This window comes from Theropithecus gelada, chromosome 1 (assembly GCF_003255815.1).
Source record: "Theropithecus gelada isolate Dixy chromosome 1, Tgel_1.0, whole genome shotgun sequence".
Taxonomy (NCBI): Eukaryota; Metazoa; Chordata; class Mammalia; order Primates; family Cercopithecidae; genus Theropithecus; species Theropithecus gelada.
This window is the reverse complement of record NC_037668.1, coordinates 165,570,901-165,596,666: the sequence shown is the minus strand read 5'-3', so window position 1 is coordinate 165,596,666 and position 25,766 is coordinate 165,570,901. Positions and strand designations below refer to the sequence as shown.

The following is a 25,766-nucleotide window of genomic DNA, read 5'->3' as shown; positions in this document are numbered from 1 at the left end:
ACGTAAGTCAGAATCTCTGCCCTCTGAGAGAATGAAATCTAGCAGGAGAGGCAAGGCATAAACCAGTGACCAGAGAATCCAGAAAAGCTTGCCCAGGAAGATGCGATTGCAAATATGTGGAAGATGTTCCACGTACAAACAACGGGGAAGACCGGCGTGTGAAATAAGTGAGAAAAAGGATTCTCTTATTCGACAAATGTGAACTGAGCTCCTCCTTTGTCCAGATGTTATGCTAAGCCTGGGAAAGGTTATAATTAACAAGACAGACATATCCCTGTCCTCACAATTGACAGTGAAATAACCATGTAATACCAAGTGCCCTGCATGATGGGCAAGTAGAATGTGCTGTAGAATCACAGCAGAGAGGACTTCAGGGAGGCTTTCTGGACGTAATAATGTCTGTGCTGAGGCCCAGGAGATTAGTCAAAATTATCCAAATAAAGGTTAGGGGAAGAAAGTTCCAGGCACTGGCCCAGGCACATTCAAAAAACTGAAAGAAGTTGGTGGCTGGGGTGAAATAAAATGGGATAAACAGGCCAAATAAATGTCTTTAATCTTTAACCCAGGGTAGTGGGGGGCCATTGAATGATTTTAAGTAGAGGGTACTGGAGGACATAATTGGATTCACATTTAAAGTTATCACTCATGCTGTTGTGAGGAAAATGCATTTGGAGGAGGGGACAACATTGGAGGAATCAGTTACAAGTAACAGAGGCGAGTTACGGTTGCAGCAATGGAGAATAAAGGAGAGATGCAAGAAGCAATTAGAAAGCAGAGGCAGCAACTTGGTGATGAATGGACTGGAAACGAAAAGGAGAGGGAGGAGTCATGAATGAATCTGGGTCTCGGGCTTGAAATCCCAGGTAGATATTGGGTAACGGGGTGGATTCTTAGTCCAATCACTGATAAAAGAAAAGCAGAAGGAGCAGGTTTAGAAAACCAGACAGATTGAGCTACATTTTAGACACTGTGAGTTTGAGATGCCCCCTAGCTATCAGGTGAGAGATCTAATAAACAGTCATATGGATAGAACCAAATGAAGTTATATTCTGCAATCTTCCACATGGGTCACTGAGTGAGCTGGTGAAAGCATTGAACACACTGAAATAAAATGTTCGACGCATGGAAAAGTCCAAAGGATTTGAGAAAAACAAGCAGGCTTGGCATTACAAGCCAAATGACCCTGCCAAAAAGTCCTCTTTGAATCCATTTCCCGAGAAAACACACTCTATAATGGAGTTTGTGCGTTTCACTTGCTGTTATAAAACAATTCTACACAAAATAAAAATAAAGTCGGCCATGAATTTGATATGGAAGAATAGCAGCATGTCAAAGCCCAAAAAAGAAAGAGAGACAGAGAGAGAGAGACAGAGAGAGAGAGAGAGAGAGAGAGAGAGAGAGAGAGAGAGAGAGAAAGAAAGAAAGAAAGAAAGAAAGAGAAAGAAAGAAAAGAAAGAAAGAAAGAAAGAAAGAAAGAAAGAAAGAAAGAAAGAAAGAAAGAAAGAAAGAAAGAAAGAAAGAAAGAAAGAAAGAAAGATTGATTTTAGTTTAGGGCAAGAATTTAAATAGAAAGTTTATTCTCGTATTTCCGGAGGATCTCCTCTGTGCTGAGCACTGGCCAGGCACTAGGAATACAGCTGCACATAAGACCAAGTTTCTGCATACACGGCTTTCATTCTAGTGGGGGTGATGGGCAATTTTGGGGTTTTTTTGTTTTTTGTTTTTTTCCTTTTGGAGACAAGATCTTACTCTGTTTCCCCAGCTGGAGTGCAGTGGCACTATCTTGCTTCACTGCAGCCCCAACTTCCTGGGGTCAAGTGATTCTCCCACCTCAGCGTCCCAAGTAGCTGAACTGTAGACGCAGACCACCACGCTCACTAATTTTTGTAGAGACAGGGTTTTGCCATGTTGGCCAGGCTGGCCTTGAACTCCTGGGTTCAAGAGGTCCTCCAACCTTGGCCTGCCAAAGTGCTGGGATTACAAGCGTGAGCCACTGCACCCAGCTTGGCAGTTTTTAAAATTAGACAAATGGGCCGGGCCCCGTGGCTCACGCCTGTAATCCCAGCACTTTGGGAGGCTGAGGCGGGCAGATCACCAGGTCAGGAGATCGAGACCATCCTGACTAACATGGTGAAACCGCCGTCTCTGCTAAAAATACAAAAAATTAGCCAGGCATGGTGGCGGGCACCTGTAGTCCCAGCTACTCGGGAGGCCAAGGCAGGAGAATGGCGTGAACCCAGGAGGCGGAGCTGGCAGTGAGCCAAGATCGCGCTACTGCACTCCAGCCTGGGGTGACAGAATGAGATTCTATCTCAAAAAAAATAAAAAATAAAAATAAATAAAATAAATAAAATAAAATTAGACAAATGTATGCATAATGTAAGGTCAGTCATGAACAAGCAAAAATAAGAATACATCATTTAGGGATATAAGAAAATAGGTGATATTGTTTGGATCTTTGTCCCTGCCCAAATCTCATGTTGAACTGTAATCCCCGATGCTGGAGGTGGGGCCTGGTAAGATGTATTTGGACCATGGGGTCATGACCCAAAACACCAGGTTCCTCAGGGCCTGGTGTTGTCTCAGTGATAGTGAGTTCTTGCCAGATCTGGTAAATTTAGAAACGTGTATCACCTCCCTACATTCTCTCTCTCTCTGGCTCCTGCTTTCACCGTGTGATATGCCTGCCCTGTGGTCACCCTCCGCCATGGTTTTAATCTTCTTGAGACCTCCCCAGAAGCTGAGCAGATGCCAACACCATGCTTCCTGTAAAACCTGCAGGTTCAGAACCAATTAAACCTCTTTTCTTTATAAATTACCCAGTCTTAGGTATTTATAGCAGTGCAAGAACAGCCTAGAGGAAATACAGAATTCTGGATTATGATCACCTCTGGGGCATCAGGAATTCGTTCTTGGGAGGAACACACAGATAGCCTGAAGAGTGCTGACCATATTCTGGTTTTCCTGATAAGTAGTGGATTCATAGGTATTCACTATACTATGTTTAAAAACTGAAATATACATTACATTTAAAAAATTAATTATAGTAAAATATGCAAAATGTAAAATTTACCATCTTAACCACTTTTCCATAGATTTTAATAGACTTTTTTCTTTTTTTTTGAGACAGTCTCGCTCTGTTGCCCAGGCTTGAGTATAATCTGTATGGCACATACACAGTGGCACGATCTCAGCTCACTGCAACCTCCGTCTCCTGTGTTCAAGTGATTCTCCTGCCTCAGCCTCCTGAGTAGCTGGGATTACAGGTGCATGCCACCATGCCCGGCTAATTTTTGTATTTTTAGAAGAGATGGAGTTTCCACATGTTGGCCAGGCTGGTCTTAAACACCTGACCTCAAGTGATTCACCCACCTCAGCCTCTCAAAGTGCTAGGATTACAGGCGTGAGCCACTGCACCTGGCAAACTTTATTTTTTTATAGCAATTTTTTTTTTTTTTTTTAAAGACAGAGTCTCATTCTTGTCACCCAGGGTGGAGTGCAATGGCACAATCTCAGCTCACTGCAACCTCTGCCTCCTGGATTCAAGTGATTCTCCTGCCTCAGCCTCCCGAGTAGCCGGGATTACAGGTGTACACCACCACGTGGGACCTTTTTTCTAAACCATGTATACAAAAAGAGGCAAAAGTGGAGAAATTCTTATTTCTTAGCCTTGGCACCTGTACAATACAATTGGAAGGGGTTGGGGTGGGGCTTGTCCAGAGAAGTCCCCACAAAGGTGCCCCATGACACTAGACCGTGCTCAGTCTCCATCGTGAGACTATTATTTATAATATTGATTTGTAGCACTTAGATGTTAAATTTCCTTCAAAATCTCAAACATTAAGTTGTGTTACATGCCAATATAAATGTCAAATGTATATTATTTCTTCAAATTATCTGAAAACCATTCATTCGCATATCATGAGATCCTTTAGAAACGGAATTATTTGACTAACCAGCACGTCCCATTCTCCAACTCTAGCAAGTGACAGAAACTTGCAGGCATTGACACAATAAGGGGAAAAAAATCTCCAGGACTTTAAAGTAATGAGCTCTGCAGGGTCCAGATTCCTGTTCTGCCAGAGAGAAGTCTTGTGGTAGAGGATACAAAGACTTTAGAGTGAGACAGGCCTGATCATAAATTCAAGATCTTCTTACTAGCATTAAAATCCTAGATGAGTTTCTCAACCCCTCTAGGTCTCTGTTTTTTCATCGGGAAAATAGTATTAATAATAACTTCCCCATAAGATTCTTAAGAGGCTTAAATATGTTAAAGACACTTGTCACATTAATTGGTGTTTGGTAAATGTTATTTCCTCCCTCATTCTTACTAACTTTGAGATCTTGGGAAAGCCATTGAATCCCTCTGATTCTTAATTTCATTAATACCTATAACACCTTCTAGGATAGAATCCTTTACAATTTAACTTCTCCTGAATCCCACTCCTAGGCCAGTTGTTTTCTACACATTCTCACTAACTCCTGGGATTTCACCCATCACCCAACAGTTGTACACTGATAAGTCCCAAATCTATACCCCAGCTCAAGCCTTTCTCTTGAGGTCTGGACCTTGATGTCTGGCCATTTCCTGGACATCTTCACCCAATATTCCATGTGCCCCTTAAATTCAACATGGCCATACCAAGGCTCCTTAAATATTGCTTCTCAAATTTGCTGCTCCTCTTGCCTTGGTGATGGCCACCACCTTCCTCCCTTAACAGACACCTGGAAGCCATCCAGGACCCTCACTCGTTCTCTCTGTCTCTCCTACTTTTTATTAACCCAAGGCCAACAAAACCTGTTACATCAACCATCTTGATGCCTTTCAAGTCCCTCCCCACCTCCTTGGCCGCCATATTTCTCTTCTGTGTTCCTGCAGCAGCCTCCTGGCTGGTCTCCCTCCATGAGCCTGCTCTCCCCTCACCCTCCTGCACACACTAGTCCCTTCTACACACTCCTGGCAGAATGCTTTTTCTAAATCACAAAGCTGACCGTTTCCCTGTTTCCTAAAACTATTCAGCGTTTCTGCCTTGCTTTTACAACAAAATCCAGACCATCTGACATGCAATGGTCTTCACAGTCTTAAACCTTACGGCCCATCTTCATCTGGCCCACCTATTCCTTCGCCACAAAGGCTGAGCTGTTTAACAGTGTACCAAAGACCTCTGTTCTTTCCTTCTCTAGGAAAGAGAGATATAGGCCACTGTCTGCTAGGATATGCGTTCTCTTTCATGTGTTGCTCAGCTCATTCTAACTCATCTTTCAAAACTCCTCAGGTGTCACCTCCCCCAGGGACCCCTCTTTTCTCTTGAACCCTATGTTAGCTGCCCATCCTGTGAGGGCACTGCTTATCTGTATCACATTAATTGAGCTACTGTATACAGAGACTGTGCCTTTATTTCCATATCTCCAGCACCCAGACCAGAGCTGTAAGACTGACAGACTGAATGAATGAATGAATGTGTATACATTGTGTATACACGAAGGTATGAAATAATAAATAAAGCATGTTAAGAATGTTTTGTAAACTACAAAGCACCAATCAGTTGTAAGGGCTTGTTATTTCTGTGTACATACATAGTACATACACTTTATATCCACTTTTTTTTTTTTTTTTAAGAGGCAGGGTCTCACTCTGTTGCCCAGGCTGGAGTGCAGTGGCACAATTATAGCCTACTGCAACCTTGAGCTCCTGGGCTCAAGTGATGCTCCTACTTCAGCCTCTCAAGTAGCTGAGACTACAGGCAAACACCACCATGTCCAGTCAACTTTTTATTTCTAATTTTTGGGGAGACAGGAGTCTTGCTGTGGTGCCTAGGCTGGTCTCGAACTCCTGGGCTGAAGCGATCCTCCATTTTTGTAGATAGCTCCTGCCAAGGGCTGCATTTTCTTATTAATTTGCCCATGAAAGCATAAAATTGTATGTTCTAGTTGGTAAAAATAACTCTTGGGTTAGTGTGTGTGTGTGTGTGTGTGTGTGTGTGTGTGTACACACCTATATTATTCTAAGGGACTCATGGGAATGAATTTAAAACCTTGAGTTTTGGATTTTGCTGGAAACTGGAGATAGAATCTAAGTTTAGGTGTCAGCACCAAAATTATCCTGCCCTCCCCTCCCCAATCCCTAAACAGCCCTGATTTCTTTTTAAACGTGAACTTTGTTCTTATGAAAAGAACTAACATGTTCTCCAACTTCCAGAAGTTCTTACAAAATTAGTTATACAGATTATCCAAATTTGGCCCTTTAAAAAATAATTTTGAACATTAGCTCTTTACAGAAAATCTATTTTCCTTCTCCTTTTCTAGAGGAAGGGCCCTTCTGAGGGCAAATCGTGCGGCAGTTTAATAGATTGTCATCTCTCTAAAGACATCAAAGAAAATAAGTATTTTCTATGTGCAAAATGGTACCTCTTTTTCCACCTTTATGTCCTTTAAAAGATTAGATAAGCTAGCTTGCACCTGTAATTAATCCAAGATATTCCCAGTTACTGGGACCAGGAGTAGCTGAGGCCGGAGGATCACTCGAGCCCAGGAGTTCAAGGCTACAGTGAGTTATGATGTCACCACTGCATTCCTGTCTGGGTGGCAGAATGAGACTCTGTCCCTATTTATAAAAAAAAAAAAAAAAAATCAGACAATAATATTAGTAATTAAAAAAATTAAAATCTTTACAAAGACAAAAAAGACTAAGGAATTTTTTTCCCACTTGTGAAAAATTAACGAATATAATTACCTTATCAGCAAAAGCCAACACATTCCATGTGAGCCTCACAGCCCCCAGCCCCCTGGCTCAGCAGAGGACCCATTTCTGAAAAAGTGTGTTGAATGACAAGGTTTATAGGCTGCACCATTATGGCAGCTACCAGGGAGGCAGAGATGAGTATCTTCCTCTTCAGAGAGCGTGAATGTTGTGTATGACTGAAAAGTCAGCCCTGTAATATATTCAAGAAGACCTAAGGGTTTACTTTCCAATAAGGATGGAAAAAAATCTGAGCACCCCACTGTGAGCTTATCGTAATGCGCTTCATATAAAAAGTTGGTAATTAGTCCCTGAGTGAATAAAGTAGAATAGATGATAAGAGATTGATACTAAGAGGAGAAGCACAAAATGCTCTTGCCAGTCATCAAAATTTAAAGGCTATAGAGAAAGGGTTGGGGATGCCTCTGTCTGTTTACATACTATTTCCAACTCAGAATTTGTAATGATGGGGTTTATTAACTGGTGTTTTTAAATTGTATGAAAATGAAGCTTGTATAAATTTCAAAGGAACACACGGAGTGCCAAATGCAGGAGCCTTTGCAATCCAGCCTAAAATGCCACAGAAAAACTGGTGGGAATTTTGATCTCATATCAATCTCTTTTCCTCCAGCTTGGGGGTCTTTTGCTAAAATTCAGATGCGGGACAATGCTATTTAATACGAGAATCAAACAGCACATTTCAAAAACACATATTTCTGGGAACTCCAGAACATGTAATCATTTGTCTAGATTTTGTTTTCTTCATATAATTTAATATCAATTCACTTGTATATTTCTGTTGTTAGAGACTCCTGCTGTAGATGAGTTCAGATTCCCAAGCTGCAGCTACCATTCATTACTTAATATGGAATAGGGCTTGATTTTTATTGGAGGGACGTTACAGAGAAAATGGAAATCAGGACAATTTCAGTGTTTACATCTGGGCCATAGCTTTGCATTAAACATGCTTCCCCTTTCCATCCCCAAGTCCTGAGAATTTAAATTTCTATTTTAATGGGATTCATGTTTTAATTTTTATGAAAAGGCATGCATTTTCATCAAAACTAATTCCATGAGTACTGAGGAAACACACTGAAGTTTCTAAACTCTTCCTAAAGAGTAAATACAAGTGAACCACATAAACGAGTGAAAATTCCAGGTCTTTGGGAGGTGGTATCATTTGTATTTTGGCATTTAATATTTTCCGTTGCTTTTAGATCCTTGTGAACTGTCTGTGAACTACCTCGATTATAGTGGAAAATCCAGGGTCTACCTGTCTGTCAGGTCCAATCCACAGCATCCCAGGGACTGACTCCAATCCGAATGAGATCATAGGCAGGTTTTACTTACCACAAAACTGACCAGTGAAAATCCTCATTTGCAAAACACGTAAATTAGAACTTGATTATTCAGATTACAAACGGATTCATCAGAGGACTTTCTGAATAGAAAACACGATTACATGTAAAGTATGGTATTTTATTTCAGGGAGAGATCCATTACATATATGCCAAATTTTTGAAAATCAGTTTCTAGTTAGAAAAAGAAAGGAAATTGGCTTGTGAAATAATTTAACAGGTCAAATTCACAATTGTATCAATCTTGGACAAATACAACAAGAATGTGAAGCAAAGAGTTACTGGTGGATTCCCTGAGGATGGCTGGACTAAAGCATATCCCTTATCCCCAGGAGCTTACAGTCTGCATAGGGAAATGGATGATTAGACAGAAGCCAGCACCGAGGCAGGCAGCAGAGCAATGATCCTGGAACAGCATGGTCAGTAAATGAGAGGAATTCTATCAGAACTTCTTCAGGATCATTGCCATGTGTATAGATGTAAAAACAAAATGATGTTCAGCAAGTAAGAATCTTTGGGACAATTAGCAGCATACATTTTATTACTTCATGATAACATTCATCAAAATAGCTTAATGGGATAATTAATTCAGGCATGTGGATTCAATTCTGATAAGCTTTAGCAAAAAATAGTATATTTAGCCCAAGTATGAGAAACCTATATATTTTCCTGCCAGAAGGAAAATTGCATGTATTTCCAAACTTTTGAGGGAAAAGGGTATCAGTATGGACCAGTATTCATAGAAATTAACCATCGAGGCTGGACGCAGTAGCTCACGCCTGTGATCCCAGCACTTTGAGAGGCCAAGGTGGGTGAATCACTGGAAGTCAGAAGTTCGAGACCACCCTAGTCAACATGGTGAAACTGGTCTCTACTAAAAATACAAAACTCAACTGGGCGTGGCGGCACATGTCTGTAATCCCAGCTACTCGGGAGGCTGAGGCAGGAGAATTGCCTGAACCCGGGAGGTGGAGGTTACAGTGAGCCGAGATGCACCACTGTACTACAGCCTAGGCAACAAAGCAAGACTTTGTCTCAACAAAAAAAAAAAAAAAAGAAAAGAAAAGAAAGAAAAAAAGAAGGAAATTAACCATCAAATGCTGAGCTGAAGACTCTAAATTTTTAATAGTAAGTGGATAAACCAAAACTTATGATCTAGTCTTTGTTTTATGTTTGTTGGTAGTTTTCTTTCCTTTTTTTTTTCCTTAACAGAGCAGCATAGTTTATCACAGAATGTTAAACCTACTTCTCAAAAAAATACTTTTATCAAAAAAGGAAAGTTTCAAGCAACTTTCGAAAAAGAGGCTATTCTTCATTTTCTTACATTTTATATTAATTCTATGCAAATTTCTACATCCTCTCTATTAATCTCTGTGACTGTTAATAGCTTTGCTTGCTGGTGAGAGTATTTTTCACTGTAGCGTAAAGTAATACTCCATTTCAAATTGTTTTAATAGTCATGTTTTAATCACTATAATGCAACACAAATGTAGATTTTTCTATCATGTACTAAGGTCCAACATATTGAAGGTATTTCTGATTGTTTATATTATGTAATTTTGAACCAAGTATGACTGGATACATAGTCATATTTATAAATATTTTTAAGTAACTTAAAATCATTTTAAAAATATATTAAATAAGACAGGTGGAAAATGCTTTACTAACTGTAAAGTGCCGCATGTGTAAAATGTCCAGAGCACACCAATGTGGTTACCAATTTAAAAGCCACCAGAAGACACAGAGCTCCTTATTTGTAGTATTTATCTGTCTGTAAAACTCATTAATGAATAATCAAATATGTTTGAGTCTCCCATCGCTTTGAAAGAGATGTGGTACCAACTCTCGACATAGCTATTTCAGTACTAATTCCTCACTGTTTTTAATTTGGGTCAGAGACTTGGGGATTGAAAGGGGGGAAGCATGTTTAATGCAAAGCTATGGCCCAAATGTAAACACTGAAATCGTCCTGAACACACTTCAACAGCGAATGTATGACAGCCTAGTGTAAAGCCATTTAGAAATAACAAGATGGACATGTACACATATGTAGGTTAAGTTCAACAGCATATAATGCCAAAAACAGTATAGTGGGTATGAGTTACTTTAACCGAGTTTAATACCTTTATCCTTTTAGTCATGGTACTGTGTGGTTTTCTTCTGAATCTCTTTCTCATTTATTTTTATCCAATTAGAAAATAAAGCAGGGCAGGGTGGCTGCATCTGTTTACTTTGTGAGCATGGGTATATGTAAACACACACATGTATCTGTCTATTTTTTCCAGAGGCTTCTATGTACACATCGTATAAAAGTCATACTGTTAACATATATCAACCCCAGAAGAGAAATTCCAGCATACCATTTTCCCTTGCCTATTGTCTGTGTGTGTGTTTGTATGTCAGTCTGTCTTTTTCTTCTGGCTTTCTCTCTTATTCAGTATTTATAAGGACCTTTAGGGCAGATGTCTAAAAACAACTGCATAGTCATCAGGAGTTAGGCGGAATGAAATGCCTTCGCTCATCTTCTCTACATGAGTGACCAGAAGAAAAAAAGAAACACAAAGTATCAGACTTTAGAAACCACATGCAGGTTAAAGGGCACCGACCATCCTGGCTTGTGTTCTGCCTAAAGGACAAGGCTTTCATTTGATAAAGATCATTAGTCACCAAGATATATATTTTAGAGAGTTCCCAGTAGTGAATATTCCGTTGGCAGTCACTGGAGTGTACCAGATGGTTCATTAGCATAGGCTAGACAAGTCAAAGACTTTCAGAATCATTTAGAAAATGTCAAACAGAAACAAGAATCCTGTCACTTTTTATTAGAATTAACTACAGCATACCCTGGACACAGATTTCACCTTGGGTCAGAAAAATTAATACAGAATTATATGAATTGTGTAATATACTGGGTTAAGATAGGTCTTTCTCCAGGGACTCATTTGCTGGCAATATATTAAGATCCCTCTACTTTAGGAATCCTCAAACCTTTCCTTTTGTAAGATATGAAAAAGTTGACCTTGCTCAAAATCCACTGGTGTCTAATTGATTTGAGGTATATGCAGAATTTCAACAAGACATTCTTCTAAAGCTCTTTTGTGATCCTTTTCCCAGGAAGCTCGGTGAGTGGGGTTATTCAGCAGCACGTAAAGTATGCTTTATGTCAAAAGGAAAATATATCCATTAATTGAACACATTGCTTTAGTAAACAGGAATTAAAATGCTATTGAAATGTTGCTTTTCTTTTTTTTAATGCAGATGTCAAAAACCTTGAAAACTTCCAGCTGGTAGAAGGTGTCCAGGAACAAGTCAATGCCGCCCTGCTGGACTACACAATGTGTAACTACCCGCAGCAGACAGAGAAATTTGGACAGCTACTTCTTCGACTACCCGAAATCCGGGCCATCAGCATGCAGGCTGAAGAATACCTCTACTACAAGCACCTGAACGGGGATGTGCCCTATAATAACCTTCTCATTGAAATGTTGCATGCAAAAAGAGCATAAGTTACAACCCCTAGGAGCTCTGCTTTCAAAACAAAAAGAGATTGGGGGAGTGGGGAGGGGAAAGAACAGGAAGAAAAAAAGTACTCTGAACTGCTCCAAGCAACACTAATTAAAAACTTGCTTTAAAGATATTGAATTTAAAAAGGCATAATAATCAAATACTTAATAGCAAATAAATGATGTATCAGGGTATTTGTATTGCAAACTGTGAATCAAAGGCTTCACATCCCCAGAGGATTCCATAGAAAAGACATTGTAATGGAGTGGATTGAACTCACAGATGGATAGCAACACCGTCAGAATAAAAACGGACAGAACAATTCTTGTATATTTAAACTGATCTCCGCTATGAAGAAATTTAGGAACTAATCTTATTAATTAGGCTGATACAGCGGGGGATTTGAGCTTACGGGATTCCTCCATGGTAAAGCTGAACTGAAACAATTCTCAAGAATGCATCAGCTGTACCTACAATAGCCCCTCCCTCCTCCTTTGAAGGCCCCAGCACCTCTGCCCTGTGGTCACCGAATCTGTACTAAGGACCTATGTTCAGCCACACCCAGTAGTAGCTCCACCAAATCATGAACAGCCTAATTTTGAGTGTCTGTGTCTTAGACCTGCAAACAGCTAATAGGAAATTCTATTAATATGTTAGCTTGCCATTTTAAATATGTTCTGAGGTTTGTTTTGTCACGTGTTCATGATGTTAAGAAAATGCAGGCAGTATCTCTCTTCTATCTTATATAAGTGTTAATTAATATTAAGGGAAATGACTACAAACTTTCAAAGCAAATGCTCCATAGCTAAAGTAACTTAGACCTTATTTCTGCTACTGTTGCTGAAATGTGGCTTTGGCGTTGTTGGGTTTCATAAAAAATTTCTGGCAGGAAGTCTTGTTAGGATACGTCAGTCTTTTTCATCATCCAAGTTTGTGGTTCATTTAAAAATAAAACATTAAACATATTTTGCTAGGATGTCAAATAGTCACAGTTCTAAGTCATTGGAAACAAAATTGATGCGTGTTAATCTATGCAAAGAGAAAGGAAAGGATGAGGTGATGTATTGACTCAAGGTTCATTCTTGCTGCAATTGAACATCCTCAAAACTTGGATGGAAATGGTGATTTTTACATGTGGCCTGGAAAGATATTAAAGTAATTCAAATCTTCTCCAAAGGGGAAAGGAAGAGAGTGATACTGACCTTTCTAAGTCATAGACCAAAGTCTGCTGTAGAACAAATATGGGAGGACAAAGAATCGCAAATTCTTCAAATGACTATTATCAGTATTATTAACATGCGATGCCACAGGTATGAAAGTCTTGCCTTATTTCACAATTTTAAAAGGTAGCTGTGCAGATGTGGATCAACATTTGTTTAAAATAAAGTATTAATACTTTAAAGTCAAATAAGATATAGTGTTTACATTCTTTAGGTCCTGAGGGGCAGGGGGATCTGTGATATAACAAAATAGCAAAAGCAGTTATTTCCTTAATGTTATTTTTCTGATTGGTAATTATTTTTAACAGTACTTAATTATTCTATGTCGTGAGACACTAAAATCAAAAACGGGAATCTCATTTAGACTTTAATTTTTTTGAGATTATCGGCGGCACAATCACTTGTAGAAACTGTAAAAAATGAAAGTATCTCCTAGTCCCTTAATTTTTTCATAAATGTTTCTGGCTTTTGAATAGTGTATTTATATTGTATATCATAGTTTCAACTGTAGACAATTATGATGCTAATTTATTGTTCCTTGGTTTCAACTTTGTATAAGATATAGCCAAGACTGAAGAAACCAAATATATGTGTTTACTGTAGCATGTCTTCAAGTTAGTGGAACTTAGTTCAGGGGCATAGAAGAGTCTTAATGAATTAAAATCATTCACTTCATTAAATGTCTGTAAATCTTCATCATTCCTACTGTAGTTTATTTAATATCTATTGTAAATTATGTGACTTGTAGCTTCCTCTGGTTTTCAAGTAAACTTAACAAGGTGGAGTCTTACCTGGTTTTCCTTTCCAAGCATTGTAAGTTGTATACCAAAGATATTAGTTATTACTTCCGTGCGTACAAAGAGGATTATTTTATTACTTTTAGTAATCACCTCTAATACTCATCCACATGAAGGGTACACATTAGATAAGCTGGGCATTGGCTCATGCACAATCTCAGTCACCCGTGTTATCTTCATGGCTCAAAGGACAATGCAAAATCACCGACCAGAGCGCATATCCAAAGCATTACAGAGAACAGCAGCATCATTGCCCTCTCCAGCTGAAAAACAAGTTGGCTAGAAGACACACGGAGAGGAATGGTGTTGTCAACAGTTAATGAAACGGTCCTATCATGCATATGGAATGTGGGTGGAGACAATTATAAGATTTGACTATAACTATTTGGAGGGTCTTTAACATTGCCAAAAAACCAAATATGTTGATTTTTATTTTATTTTATTTTGTATTTTAAGAGGCGAGATCTTGATCTCATATGCTGCCCAGGCTGGCCTCGAACTCCTGGGCTCAAGCATTCCTCCCACTTCAGCCTCCCCAGTAGCTGGGACCAGGGATGCACGCCAGCACGCCTGGCTACATTGACTCTTAAAATCTATGTTCTCTTATTTTAAAGATACAGTACTCCCCACTGAAAATCAAACCTAAAAAATGTCACTTATTGGTATGTTGTTAACCTGGTAGATTAAATCATGAGAACGATTAGAAAGATGGGCAACACAGCGGGTTACATCCACACTGCTGATCACACCAACGACAGGAGCTGATAAGCAAGAAAGCATCACAGCCAGCGTCTGTTCACCCAAGGTTGACAAGTGAAGTTTCTCTAGTGTTGATTGTTAGCCAATTTGTAACCTGACATTTACTTAGCAACTGCCTTATCAATTACAGGATTTACCGGTAACAGCAGACTCAAATATAAAAGTTTTTGGCTTAACTTGGTTTATTATAGTTGCTCTATGTTTGTAAACAGACAATCCGTAATGTCTGATTATTTGTATCACAGATCTGCAGCTGCCTTGGACTTGAATCCATGCAATGTTTAGAGTGTGAAGTCGGTTACTTGTTGATGTTTTCTTACTGTATCAATCAAATACATATTGTCATGTCAGTTCTTGCCAGGAATTTCTCAACAAAATGGAATTTTTTTTCAGTATTTCAATAAATATTGATATGCCCAGCCTGATAATTTTTAAAAGTTTTTATGTTGTCCTCATTCTATTGGGTACTAAAGCTTTTTTTTTGTTTTGCTTTTTTTTTTTTTTTTTTTGAGACGGAGTCTTGCTCTGTCGCCCAGGCTGGAGTGCAGCGTCGCAATCTCGGCTCACTGCAAGCTCTGCCTCCCGGGTTCACACCATTCTCCTGCCTCAGCCTCCCGAGTAGCTGGGACTACAGGCGCTCGCCACTACGCCTGGCTAATTTTTGTATTCTTTAGTAGAGCCGGGGTTTCACTGTGTTAGCCAGGACGGTCTCGATCTCCTGACCTCGTGATCCACCCGCCTCAGCCTCCTAAAGTGCTGGGATTACAGGCGTGAGCCACTGCGCCCGGCCAACTAAAGCTTCTAAGAAAGAGCAAAAGAATCCCACAGGAATACATACTTTTCCCTCTAGATATCTTCTAGAGTGGTTGACTGTCCTTCCATGGATACCTGAAGCATTAAATTCAATCTGCACATCATCTCTACATGTGAAACAAAGTATTTTATATCATTTACTGTTATAATCAATGAGCAGAAAAATCTTAATAGCCTCTCACTTTTTTGTAGAGCTTATGGTGCCCTGAGAACTTTCCCAAGTGATTTATTAATTCACTGGGTCTTCAGAACAGATCCAGGAGGTATTATTCTCATCTTAAAGCCCCTTGCACAAAACTATTCGAAACACTAGTCAGAGGAGGAGCGGGAATTTGAACCTAGGCAGTTTGACTCCAGAATCAAAACTCTTAAACACTATACCACTCTGTCTCTAGACCAGGAGGACACTTCAGATTTGCTTTAAAAGGCAAAGATAGGCCAGGCGCAATGGCTCACGCCGGCAATCCCAGCACTTTGGGAGGCCGAGGCGGGCGGATCACCTGAGGTCAGGAGTTCAAGACCAGCCTGACCAACATGGAGAAACCCTGTCTCTCCTCAAAATACAAAATTAGCCGGGCGTGGTGGCACATGCCTGTAGTTTCAGCTATTCAGGAGGCTGAGGCAGGAGAATCGCTTGAACCAGGGAGGAGGAGGTTGTGGTGAGCTGAGATTGCCCCATTGCACTCTAGCCTGGGCAGTAAGAGCGAAACCCCGTCAAAAAAAAAAAAGGGGGGGGGCAAAGATATTGGAGAAAATCAGACATTAGGTCACCTCAAAGTATATAGATATTTATCAATAACCCAAACATAAAAGCGCTTATACTTTATGGATGTTAATCCTAAAAAGTAAGATGCCCATGTTCTAGAAATTAGCCTCCTTCAGTACCATTGTGGCTTTGCAGATGTTTAAGGCAATGAAATAACTACCAAATCCATTTTCAAAATTAATAAAACCTCTATTACAAAATAGTATAAGAGCCACAAAACACTTAACGGTGTTTAGGAAACATTATGGTCCAGCCTCCCACTTCACACTCCACCCTTCCCATCCCTACCCTGGGCCAAGATAAGCAGGAAGTGCTCATTCTTTCCCAAGCAGATGCCAATTTTTCTTAGGATCCTACAAAAAGATACCATGCAGTACAACCCAAAATACTTCACTTAGAGTCTAGTGAGTATGAAACTTAAACTTACTATTATTTTTACTTTTGCCTAGGCTGGAGCGCAGTGGCACGATCTCAGTTCAACAACCTCTGCCTCCAGAGCTCAAGCAATTCTCCTACCTCCACCTCCCAAGTAGCTGGAACCATAGGCATGCGCCACCACACTCAGCTAATTTTTTATTTTTTGTAGAGATGAGATCTTCTTATATTGCCCAGGTTGGTCTCGAACTCCTGGGCTCATGTGATCCTTCTGCCTTGGCCTCCCAAAGTGCTGGGATGACAGGCCTGAGCCACTGTCCCTGGCCAAAACTAAGATTTTTAAGCAACTAAATAGCGGCCTACAAAATACATCCCCCTTTTCAACCTCTAACTAGAAAGAACTTTTAAAATGATTCTTGCTGACATTCCATGAAATATGAAAATATATATTCATATTTAAATGAACTATAATTACCATACAGAAGAGTGTAGCATTTGATAAATATTTACATATGTATACACCCAGGTGATCATCACACAGTGTCAAGCAAGATAAAGCATATGGATTTTTAAAAATGTTTTTATAAGCAGTTATATACTTTAAAAAAAAAAATTGGTGGAGAGAGCGTTTCTCCAAAGCCCGACCTGGCAATTGGCAGGGCTCATTCTGATGAGTGCAGAGGCCTCCCTTCCACTCACTGAGATGCTAAATCCATCAGCATGAGGCAGCCTCTAAGAAAAACCAGCCCATGCTGATGTGGATTTGATTGTTATATGTGATCTTCAAAATAACTTTGAAGAGGTTTGTACTTTTAACTAAGTTTGACGTTCAGTTTGAAGCCATCTCTGATGTATATTTTTATGAGAAACATGTGGAAAGTTTGTTCAACATAATGCAGGTCAAAATGCTACAATACTTAGTGATTTTGACATTTCCCTGGAATAATAAAGACCAATTTTCCCTAACACTGAACAGGAAGTGTATAGTTTAGTCACTCAAAATAAATATTCTTGCAATGCTTTATTACTGTTTCACGTAGGCATTTGTTTTATGTTAAGTTAGGAATTAATAATTCGGTGACTAACAGACTGTGATTGTGGTTTTGTTTGTAGAAAAGCTAAGAACCAATCTAAGAAACATTGTACGTGTGTTGCTGGAAAAGAGAGAAAGGGGCAAAGGGGGATGAAATTAGACTAATTGTTGAGTATTCCCTTGAGTGAGTTTGAAACTAAACTATCAAGAAGGGAGGAGGCTTGAAAGCACTGGAGTCTCCATGCCCTTCCTGAGCTGATGTGAGCAGAGATCAGACCTGAGTCGGCCCCAGGAGGCACTGGGGATCCTGGTCCAGGCTCCATAGACACTAGATCAGATCCCAGACTATTCTTAGGATCATGTTAGAGCCAAGGGGAGACAGGAGTCGTCCTTCCAAGGAGACAATGTGTGGACTCTGATTCGTGCTTCTTACTTTGCAGAGCACGCCCACTCTCTGGTCTCAGCAGACCCAGCAGCAGCCCCCTGTCCTCAGTGAGCTTGGGCACCCTACCCCTCAGAGGGAGAAGCCCAGCCCAGGAGCTGTGCCTGGGCTGGGGCCTCTCAGTACTTTCGTGACAGGAATTGAAGTCCCTCCAGCTCCCCTGCCACCATGGGCATCTCCTGTGTGGAAGCCGTCGCAGGCTGTTCTTCCTCACCTCTCCTTCCTCCCGCGTGGCCTCAGTATCCAAGCCCCACCAGTTACTTTTCCTATTTTTCTCCCCTGTCAGTCTGCCCCTTCCTTCCCTGCAGATTTAGAGCAGGCCTTTGGCATTTCTTGCCTGGAATTATGCAGTAGACTCCGGGCTGATCTGCTATCAATCTGAACGTACTCCAAACCTCACTCCATAGAGCACCCAGACCCATCTCCCTAACCCAGAGCTGATCATGTCATTCTCTTGCTTACAGTCCTCCAATACCTGGTATCTTCAGGAAAAAGTCAACTCTCACCATGGAATCCAGGTCTTTCCTGGCACAGCCTATGCCTGCCTTCCCAGCCTCCGCCTGCTTTTCCAGCCTCCTGTCCGGGCCCACACCATGAGCACAGCCTGCTCCTTCCTGTTCACTGTTCTCCAATGGTCTAGCCAACAAAAACCAGGCTTAGAGAAGCCAAGGCAAGGAGGCTGCCCCTCCCCATCTAGCACACCCCCATCTCTGGGGCTCCCAGACCTCTGATGTTCATTATGCTCTGGTTTCATTGTGTTTGTTTCCCAGGGTGGCTCCTCTAAACTGTGAGCAAAAGAGCAAGGGCAGTGACTCAGTCATTTATAAACCACTGGCCCAGTGCCTGGCATAGAGCAGGCACAGCACATGACATCCACAAAAGAATCAAAGTTTCCCGAGTTGTGGACCACATTGCCCCACAGTGGTCTCCTTGACTTGACCACGTGCATCTTCATCAGGCCCAGACTAGGATAGTCCAGTACCCATCCAATACGCTCTTCTATGCCACCCCGTAACACAAACGTACTTTATGTTTGCTTCAGAGGTGATTCGCATGTGTGACGCACGTCAGCTCCCACTCTACGTGTGTTGTTCATCCAAGAACTAGGCAGTGAAAGTGGCATCACGCCATTCATATGAGGCGTTTAGCGTCATTACCCAACATCAGAAGAAAGAGCTGCAAAGGGAATTAGAACTGTGCTCTGTGGCTCAGAGAGTAGAAACCCGTAGTAGTAAGGTAGGTAAATATTATGAAGAGGAAGATTTTGACACAATGTGGGGAAAAAAAAAAAGTTTCATGGTCAAAGCTGTCCAAAAATGGAACTAACTGTATTACAGGCTGGTGACCTCCTAGAAACTGCTCCACCTAAGGCTGGACCTGACAACAGTTTTGGGGATGTGACTCCTACATGGAATGGCTGGCTGGGTAATCTTTAATGACCCTCCAGAACTGACAGTCTAAGATTCCAGCAGGGCCAACCAAACAGACAGGTCTACACCTTCAGGAAGGACCTCTTCCTTCACTTCTCCCCGCAGGGAAGATTTGCTTGTGCTGTTAGAGTCTGCTAGAATGACAAAATACTGAGAGGAGAAATCCAGCCAACTCCAGAGACCTAAGTATGTAAGAGAGAAATTTATGAAGCTTGTTTTGGTATTTCTTTATGATGCAGGAGAAAAATCACAGCCTGCCAAACATGTTAGACCGATTCATGCTTACAAACAGGCAAGAGTTAGCATTCCGAAAATGTATCTACCTTTTGGAAAAATTGCATTTCTCCCTTTGCCTCTGCTTCTCCAGCATCTGGTATGTAGTGGGAAGAAGCTCATGGTCAAGGTGCTGGTTCCCACATGCATATACCTCCTCTGTGTGAGGATCAAAAACATTCTCTGGTTAGACGATGTCACCTAGGAACATTGCTGGTACTTGTCCTCCCAGCCCTTCCTCACAGCTCACCCCACCGTCTGATGAAAGAGAGCCAGTTGAAAAAGTTGCACTGGGCTGGGTGCAGTGGCTTATGCCTGTAATCCCAGCACTTTGGGAGGCTGAGGCAGGTAGATTACCTAGAGTCAAGAGTTCGAGACCAGCCTGACCAATATGGTGAAACCTCGCCTATACTAAAAATACAAAAATTAGCCGGGCATGGTGGTATGCACCTGTAGTCCCAGCTACTGGGGAGGCTGACACAGGAGAATTGCTTGAACCCAGCAGGCAGAGGTTACAGGGAGCCGAGACAGCACCACTGTACTTCAGCCTAGGCACAGTGCAAGACTCCTTCTAAAAAAAAAAAGAAAGAAAGAAAGAAGGCCGGGCACGGTGGCTCAAGCCTGTAATCCCAGCACTTTGGGAGGCCGAGACAGGCGGATCACAAGGTCAGGAGATCAAGACCATCCTGGCTAACATGGTGAAACCCTGTCTTTACTAAAAAATACAAAAAACTAGCCGGGTGAGTTGGCGGGCGCCTGTAGTCCCAGCTACTCAGGAGGCTGAGGCAGGAGAATGGCGTGAACCCGGGGAAGCGGAGCTTGCAGTGAGCTGAGATCCAGCCACTGCACTCCAGCCTGGGCGACAGAGCGAGACTCCATCTCAAAAAAAAAAAAAAGAAAGAAAGAAAGAAAAGAAAAAGTTGCACTGGAGAAACCCAGAACATCCATAAAAATGACTTAATATTTGTATTAATTTTACTTTTATTAATTCATAGAATAAAAACAATTTATTCCATATCCAAGAAATAATAATTGTTCCAGGCAATGATCTAATTGAGGAAATATACCCAAAGAACACATACTAGAGAGAATTCATGAAAATAATAGCATCTATGTTTAAGCACTATGTGCTGAGTTTTGAGTGCTATATGCTATGACAGACAGTTATCTCCCCAAAATGTATCTTCTCTTTTTTCCCTGGACACATGGCCGCCCAGCCGAAGACTACATTTTCCAGCTTCCTTTACAGCGAGGCATGACCAAGTGAGTAAGATGGGTCTGCAGTAATGGGATGTGAGCTGAAGTGACAAGCATACCTCTCAGTCTTCTCCATTGGTAAAAACGAGTCACTTTCCTTAGTCTTTGGCTCCTAGCCCTTTCCCTGGCCGGACCCGAGGTGCAGACAGCAATCCAAGAAGACCAGTGATTGAAGAGCAACAAGAGGGCTGTGTAACCTGGATCCCTGAATGGCCTGATAGTGCCTACAGGTCAGCCTCAGGTGAGAGACAAATAAACTCCTCTCTTCTTTAAGCCACTACATATTGGGCTTTCTTTTTATTTCCAAAGCTTAGCATTTACCTTACTCTGCAAACATGATTTCATTTAATCCTCATAACAACCCCTCCTTGTGACTATGAAAACTGAAACTTCCAGAGGTACATAACTTGTTCAAAGTCCTGCAGCTAGAAAGTGACAGAGGGAGGGTTCAAAAACAGTTCTGATTCTAAACCTCAGGAGTTGGGAACCTGAACAACTTAGCTACAGTGTCTTCCTGAAAGCACATACCAAGGTATCCTGTAGGGTCAACATTCACTGCAACAACTCAGCATTTTCTTTAGGACCGAAAAGAAGCAGGCTGGGCACGGTGGTTCACACCTGTAATCCCAGAACTTTGTGGGCAGATGACCTGAGGTCAGGAGTTCGAGACCAGCCTGGCCAACATGGCAAAACCCCGTCTCTACTAAAAACACAAAAATTAGCCAGGTGTGGTGGCACATGCCTGTAATCCCAGATACTTGGGAGACTGAGGCAGGAGAATCACTTGAACCCGGGAGACGGAGGTTGCAGTGAGCCGAGATCATACCACAGCACTCCAGCCTGGGCAACAGAGTGAGACTCTGCCTCGAAAAAATAATAATAACAAATTAAAAAGAAAAGAAGCAATAGTGACAGATACATTTCTAATAACTGCAACACCAAATAACCAGAAATTTTCTTGATCTTAACAAGAGCCTAGACAAGCGCAGTTATAACCACAGACATTTAAAACAAGGGTCAGCTGCTCAGTGCCGTGGGAGTATCGACAACACAGACATTCTTTGAGTCTTACATAAACGAGAATTTTGAGGTGGTGACCTTTATTTTCTATACCACCTCAAGGGGAAACATTGGCATAACCACCACTTATTAGCCCTGACTATGCTGCAACTATAAGAACTATACTAATTTTTATACCTTGGTTTGATTAATAGTTTCCCTGTTTATTTTATCACAAAATCACTTGAGCCATGTTATCTATACATTGATTATTAGAGACTATGCAAATACAAAGCAATCATGTTATGAAGAGAAAACATGTTGTGTTGATCATTTCTGCTCACATTCCTTTGCCGTCAGTGCAGTTAGTAAAGTACTGGTTGTTTAAAACAATTTTGTACCAAAGATTTTCCCCAGAAATAAATTAAGACTGCCAAAAGGTCTCTGCTGTAGAGGTGGAACAAGCTTCTATAAATAAGTGTGGAAACACGTGTTACATTCCCCCTGAGTGTTGCTGTAACAGGTTTTATTTCGCCTCTGCTCTTGCCTTGTGGCCTTGTGTTATTTGAGTGTCAAATGTTCCTGCAACTATTGTGTGGCCTGGATTCCAGCCAAGCTCCTTGGGCAATGCCTGATCAGTGCTCCCTCATCCTCTCTACTTCCCTTAAAGAAGTCTTAAAGTGGCACAACCACCTGGGGAGAGAGAGAAGGCCTCTCATCTGTCTCTCTCTCTCTCTCTTTTCTTTTTTTTTTTAATTGAGACAAGGTCTTGCTCTGTTGCCCAGACTGGAGTGCAATAGCAGGATCATGGCTCACTGCAGCCTTGACCTCCTAGGCTCAAGTAATTCTCCCACCTTAGCCTCCTGAATAGATGAGACCAGAGGTGTGCACCACCATGCACAGCTAATGTTTTGTTTTGTTTTGTTTTGTTTTGTTTTCTGTAGAGACAGGGTCTCCCTATGTTGCCCAGGCTGGTCTCAAACTCCTTTGCTCAAGAGATCCTCCCACCTCAGCCTCCCAAAGTGCGAGGATTGCAGGCATGTAATGGATTAATGCAGAATCTAGGAAACAAACCATGCAAGAGATGGATTGTTAAACCCCACCTCTTCCTTTTTGTTTCATCATCTGATTTTTGGGAAGAACCTTCCTTTTTTCAACCTCAATAAAAGACAACGCAATAAAACACACCATTATCGTGGGTTTATTTCATGTCTTTAAAAATAATCATCTTGGCATAACTAAGCAAAAAGTAAAAGTAGCATGACAGTGGTTTCTGCTTTTAGTGCTCTTTTTCTGTTTTTTGTTTGTTTGTTTGTTTTTTGCTTTGTTTCATTTTAATATAAAAGAAACTAAAATGAGGAGCTTATTTGTCTTCAACACTAACATGCAGCCTCTTTATCCAGCCATATTTGTGCCTGAAGTGTTATTAGCCAAAGAGAATTTTACAGAAGGTACAAGATTTAAATGTGGATGCTGCTGACAAAGGCATAAAAGACTGAGTAACAGGTGACTGCTGGGAGATGAGAAGTGGGAACCAGAAACCCAAGGGCGATCCACAGATATGGAAAAGAAGATACTAGAAGACAAGGGCCTGGAAGGGGTAAAAAGATGAGCTGAAAGCATATAGGGCTTAAAAAAAAAAAAGATGAGGCTGCAACATTGAAACCACCCTAGCCAGGTGTGGTGGCTCACGCCTATAATCCCAGCACTTTGGGAGGCCAAGGTGGGCAGAACCCCTGAGGTCAGGAGTTTGAGACCAGCCTGGCCAACATGATGAAACCCTGTCTCTACTAAAAATACAAAAATTAGCTGGATGTGGTGGTGGGCACCTGCAATCCCAGCTACTTGGCAGGCTGAGGCAGGAGAATCACTTGAACCCGGGAGGCAGAGGTTACAGTGAGCTGAGATCGTGCCATTGCACTCCAGCCTGCGCAACAAGAGCAAAACTCCGTCTCAAAAAATAAATAAATAAAAATAAAAAAAGAAAGAGACTTCAGGGGAACGTGGGACTACAAACGTTTTTTATATGTTTGAACACAATTCATTGTGATTACATAGGAATAGGGAAAGCCAAAATCTACTAATTTTGTTATCGGTTAGTAAAATACCTGTTATTAGTAATCTGTTTGCTTTTGAGTTCTCCAAACAGAATAAAGCCATGTGCCCTTCCTTCTGTCCGTCCATCAGGTGTTTGGGAATGGAAAACAGCTCCAGTCTTCCATCCCATCAGTGCCTACATGGGGGTGGGATGTGGGTTGTGACCTCAGCCGCTCAGATGGTCAAGGCCTCCTTCAGCCGTTGGCTGGGAGTGTGGAAGATGGGAGTGGCAGTGGCTTTGTAAACACGGAGGAGGGGCATCTGCCACTTGTATATCTGGGAACACCCCAGAGAAACCATAAGGTTCCCAGGGATGGAGGGTAAGAGGAAGGAGAGGCAACAGGTAAGGCTCTCCTCTTCCCCTGCCCTCCACTGTGTTGCCAGCCATCCTGAAATCAGGTTATTATGCCCCAAAATCAAGTACCCTGCCCATTCCCAGGTTACCAAATCCTATTCTATGTCTTCGCTTAGACAATTTCAGGTATCTACTCTTCTTAGAGGAAAGTAAACAGGTAGTTATCCATCTACGGCCAGGAAATGAACACCTGGCCCAGATGCCCAAAAGCAGTAATCCTTCCTTCCCTCCCTCACCCCTGCATTCTCCCTCCTTATTTTCTAAGAATTGCTTTGCTTTCAGAGAGAGAGAGCCAAGCTTACAGAATACGTCACAAATCTAGCATAAATAAGATGCACATCTCAGTAGTGTAATGTGTCAGCGCATGGGAAGAATTAAAAGGGCATTACAAGTCTACTGAACATCCCCTGTTTCTTCCATCGTGAAGCTTTGGGGAGCCAGGCGCTCCACCAGGGATCTGAAACCTGCTCCCAACTTTAGCTTCTTTTAACTCGATACTTACTCATAACAGGTGCTCAAAAAACATTTCTCAGATTAAATCCAATAGTTAATTGCTTTTATCCTGTTTTAATGTGTATTTGAAAGCAAATAATTTGAAAAGCAGTATTAATGGTCTCTGTCACCATGAAAAGATCTGATTTGTATTAAAATCTTCCTCTACCTTTCTTATGCCTACTTTAAAAGATAACGCAATCATTTAAAATTATACTTTCACTGATAATTTCTGGGCCAGTAAATTCTTGATTATCTAGGATAAAGAAGATATGACTTGAAAAATAACTCTGAAAACCACTAAGGTCCAAAACATGGAAACCTCCTTTTCATTGTCTATCCATTCACCATGAAAGTCTATATTGCTTGAAAGATAGAGTAATCAAGAGCCTTTGCACCTAGATCCAGACACTATTACCTTCATCAGCCCTGGCAATTATTACATCACAGACAACATAGTTCTTTCTTAGTTGGACATTTTGTTTGGTCACTTGTTAATCTGAAAATCCAAGTGACCAGATATACCTTATTTCTTCAAATCTAAGATACCAACAATTGTGAGACACACCATTATCTTCTCCACCACTGAAAAGGAAACGTGCTTCTGGTATCATTGAAAGATACACGATATATCCTGACTTGAAGGAAGGTAAATGGTGAAAAATGTGTCTTAAGAGTGGTGAGATGAAGCACTATTTCCCTGGCTAAGGGTTCTTCACAGCCACGTTCCGGAAGCCCGAATGCTTAGGCCATGGCAGGATCATGGCACCAACCATTTCAACCATGACTAACAGTATCTAAAATTACCAATGGATTTCTTAGGTTGTGTCTATTTATTTCCTTATTCGACAGATATTTCTTTGTACCTAGCATACGTGTTAGACACTGTCATACCCGCAAGTGTTAACAGTCTAGAAATGTATGACTTTGGTTTAGGCCAGGGATCAGCAAACCATGGTCATGTGCCAACTCCAGCAGGCCTGTTTTTGTAAACTTTTGTAACAAAACCACACCCGTATGTTTAAGTAGTGCCTATGTCTCCTTTTCTAGTGCAATG

At 41.2% G+C, this 25,766-nt stretch overlaps 1 protein-coding gene across 3 annotated transcripts in view; it reads left to right on the top strand.

The window, feature by feature from the left end:
• Positions 1 to 14,814, top strand: part of NR5A2 (nuclear receptor subfamily 5 group A member 2) — a 150,886-nt gene extending 136,072 nt beyond the window's left edge. For all 3 annotated transcript variants that reach the window (XM_025393611.1, XM_025393600.1, XM_025393621.1), the window contains one exon: positions 11,356 to 14,814. In XM_025393611.1, the coding sequence (XP_025249396.1) occupies positions 11,356 to 11,603 (248 nt within the window). In that variant the 3' untranslated portion in view covers positions 11,604 to 14,814. The remainder of the gene's footprint in view (positions 1 to 11,355) is intronic.
• Positions 14,815 to 25,766: the final 10,952 nt, after the last annotated feature.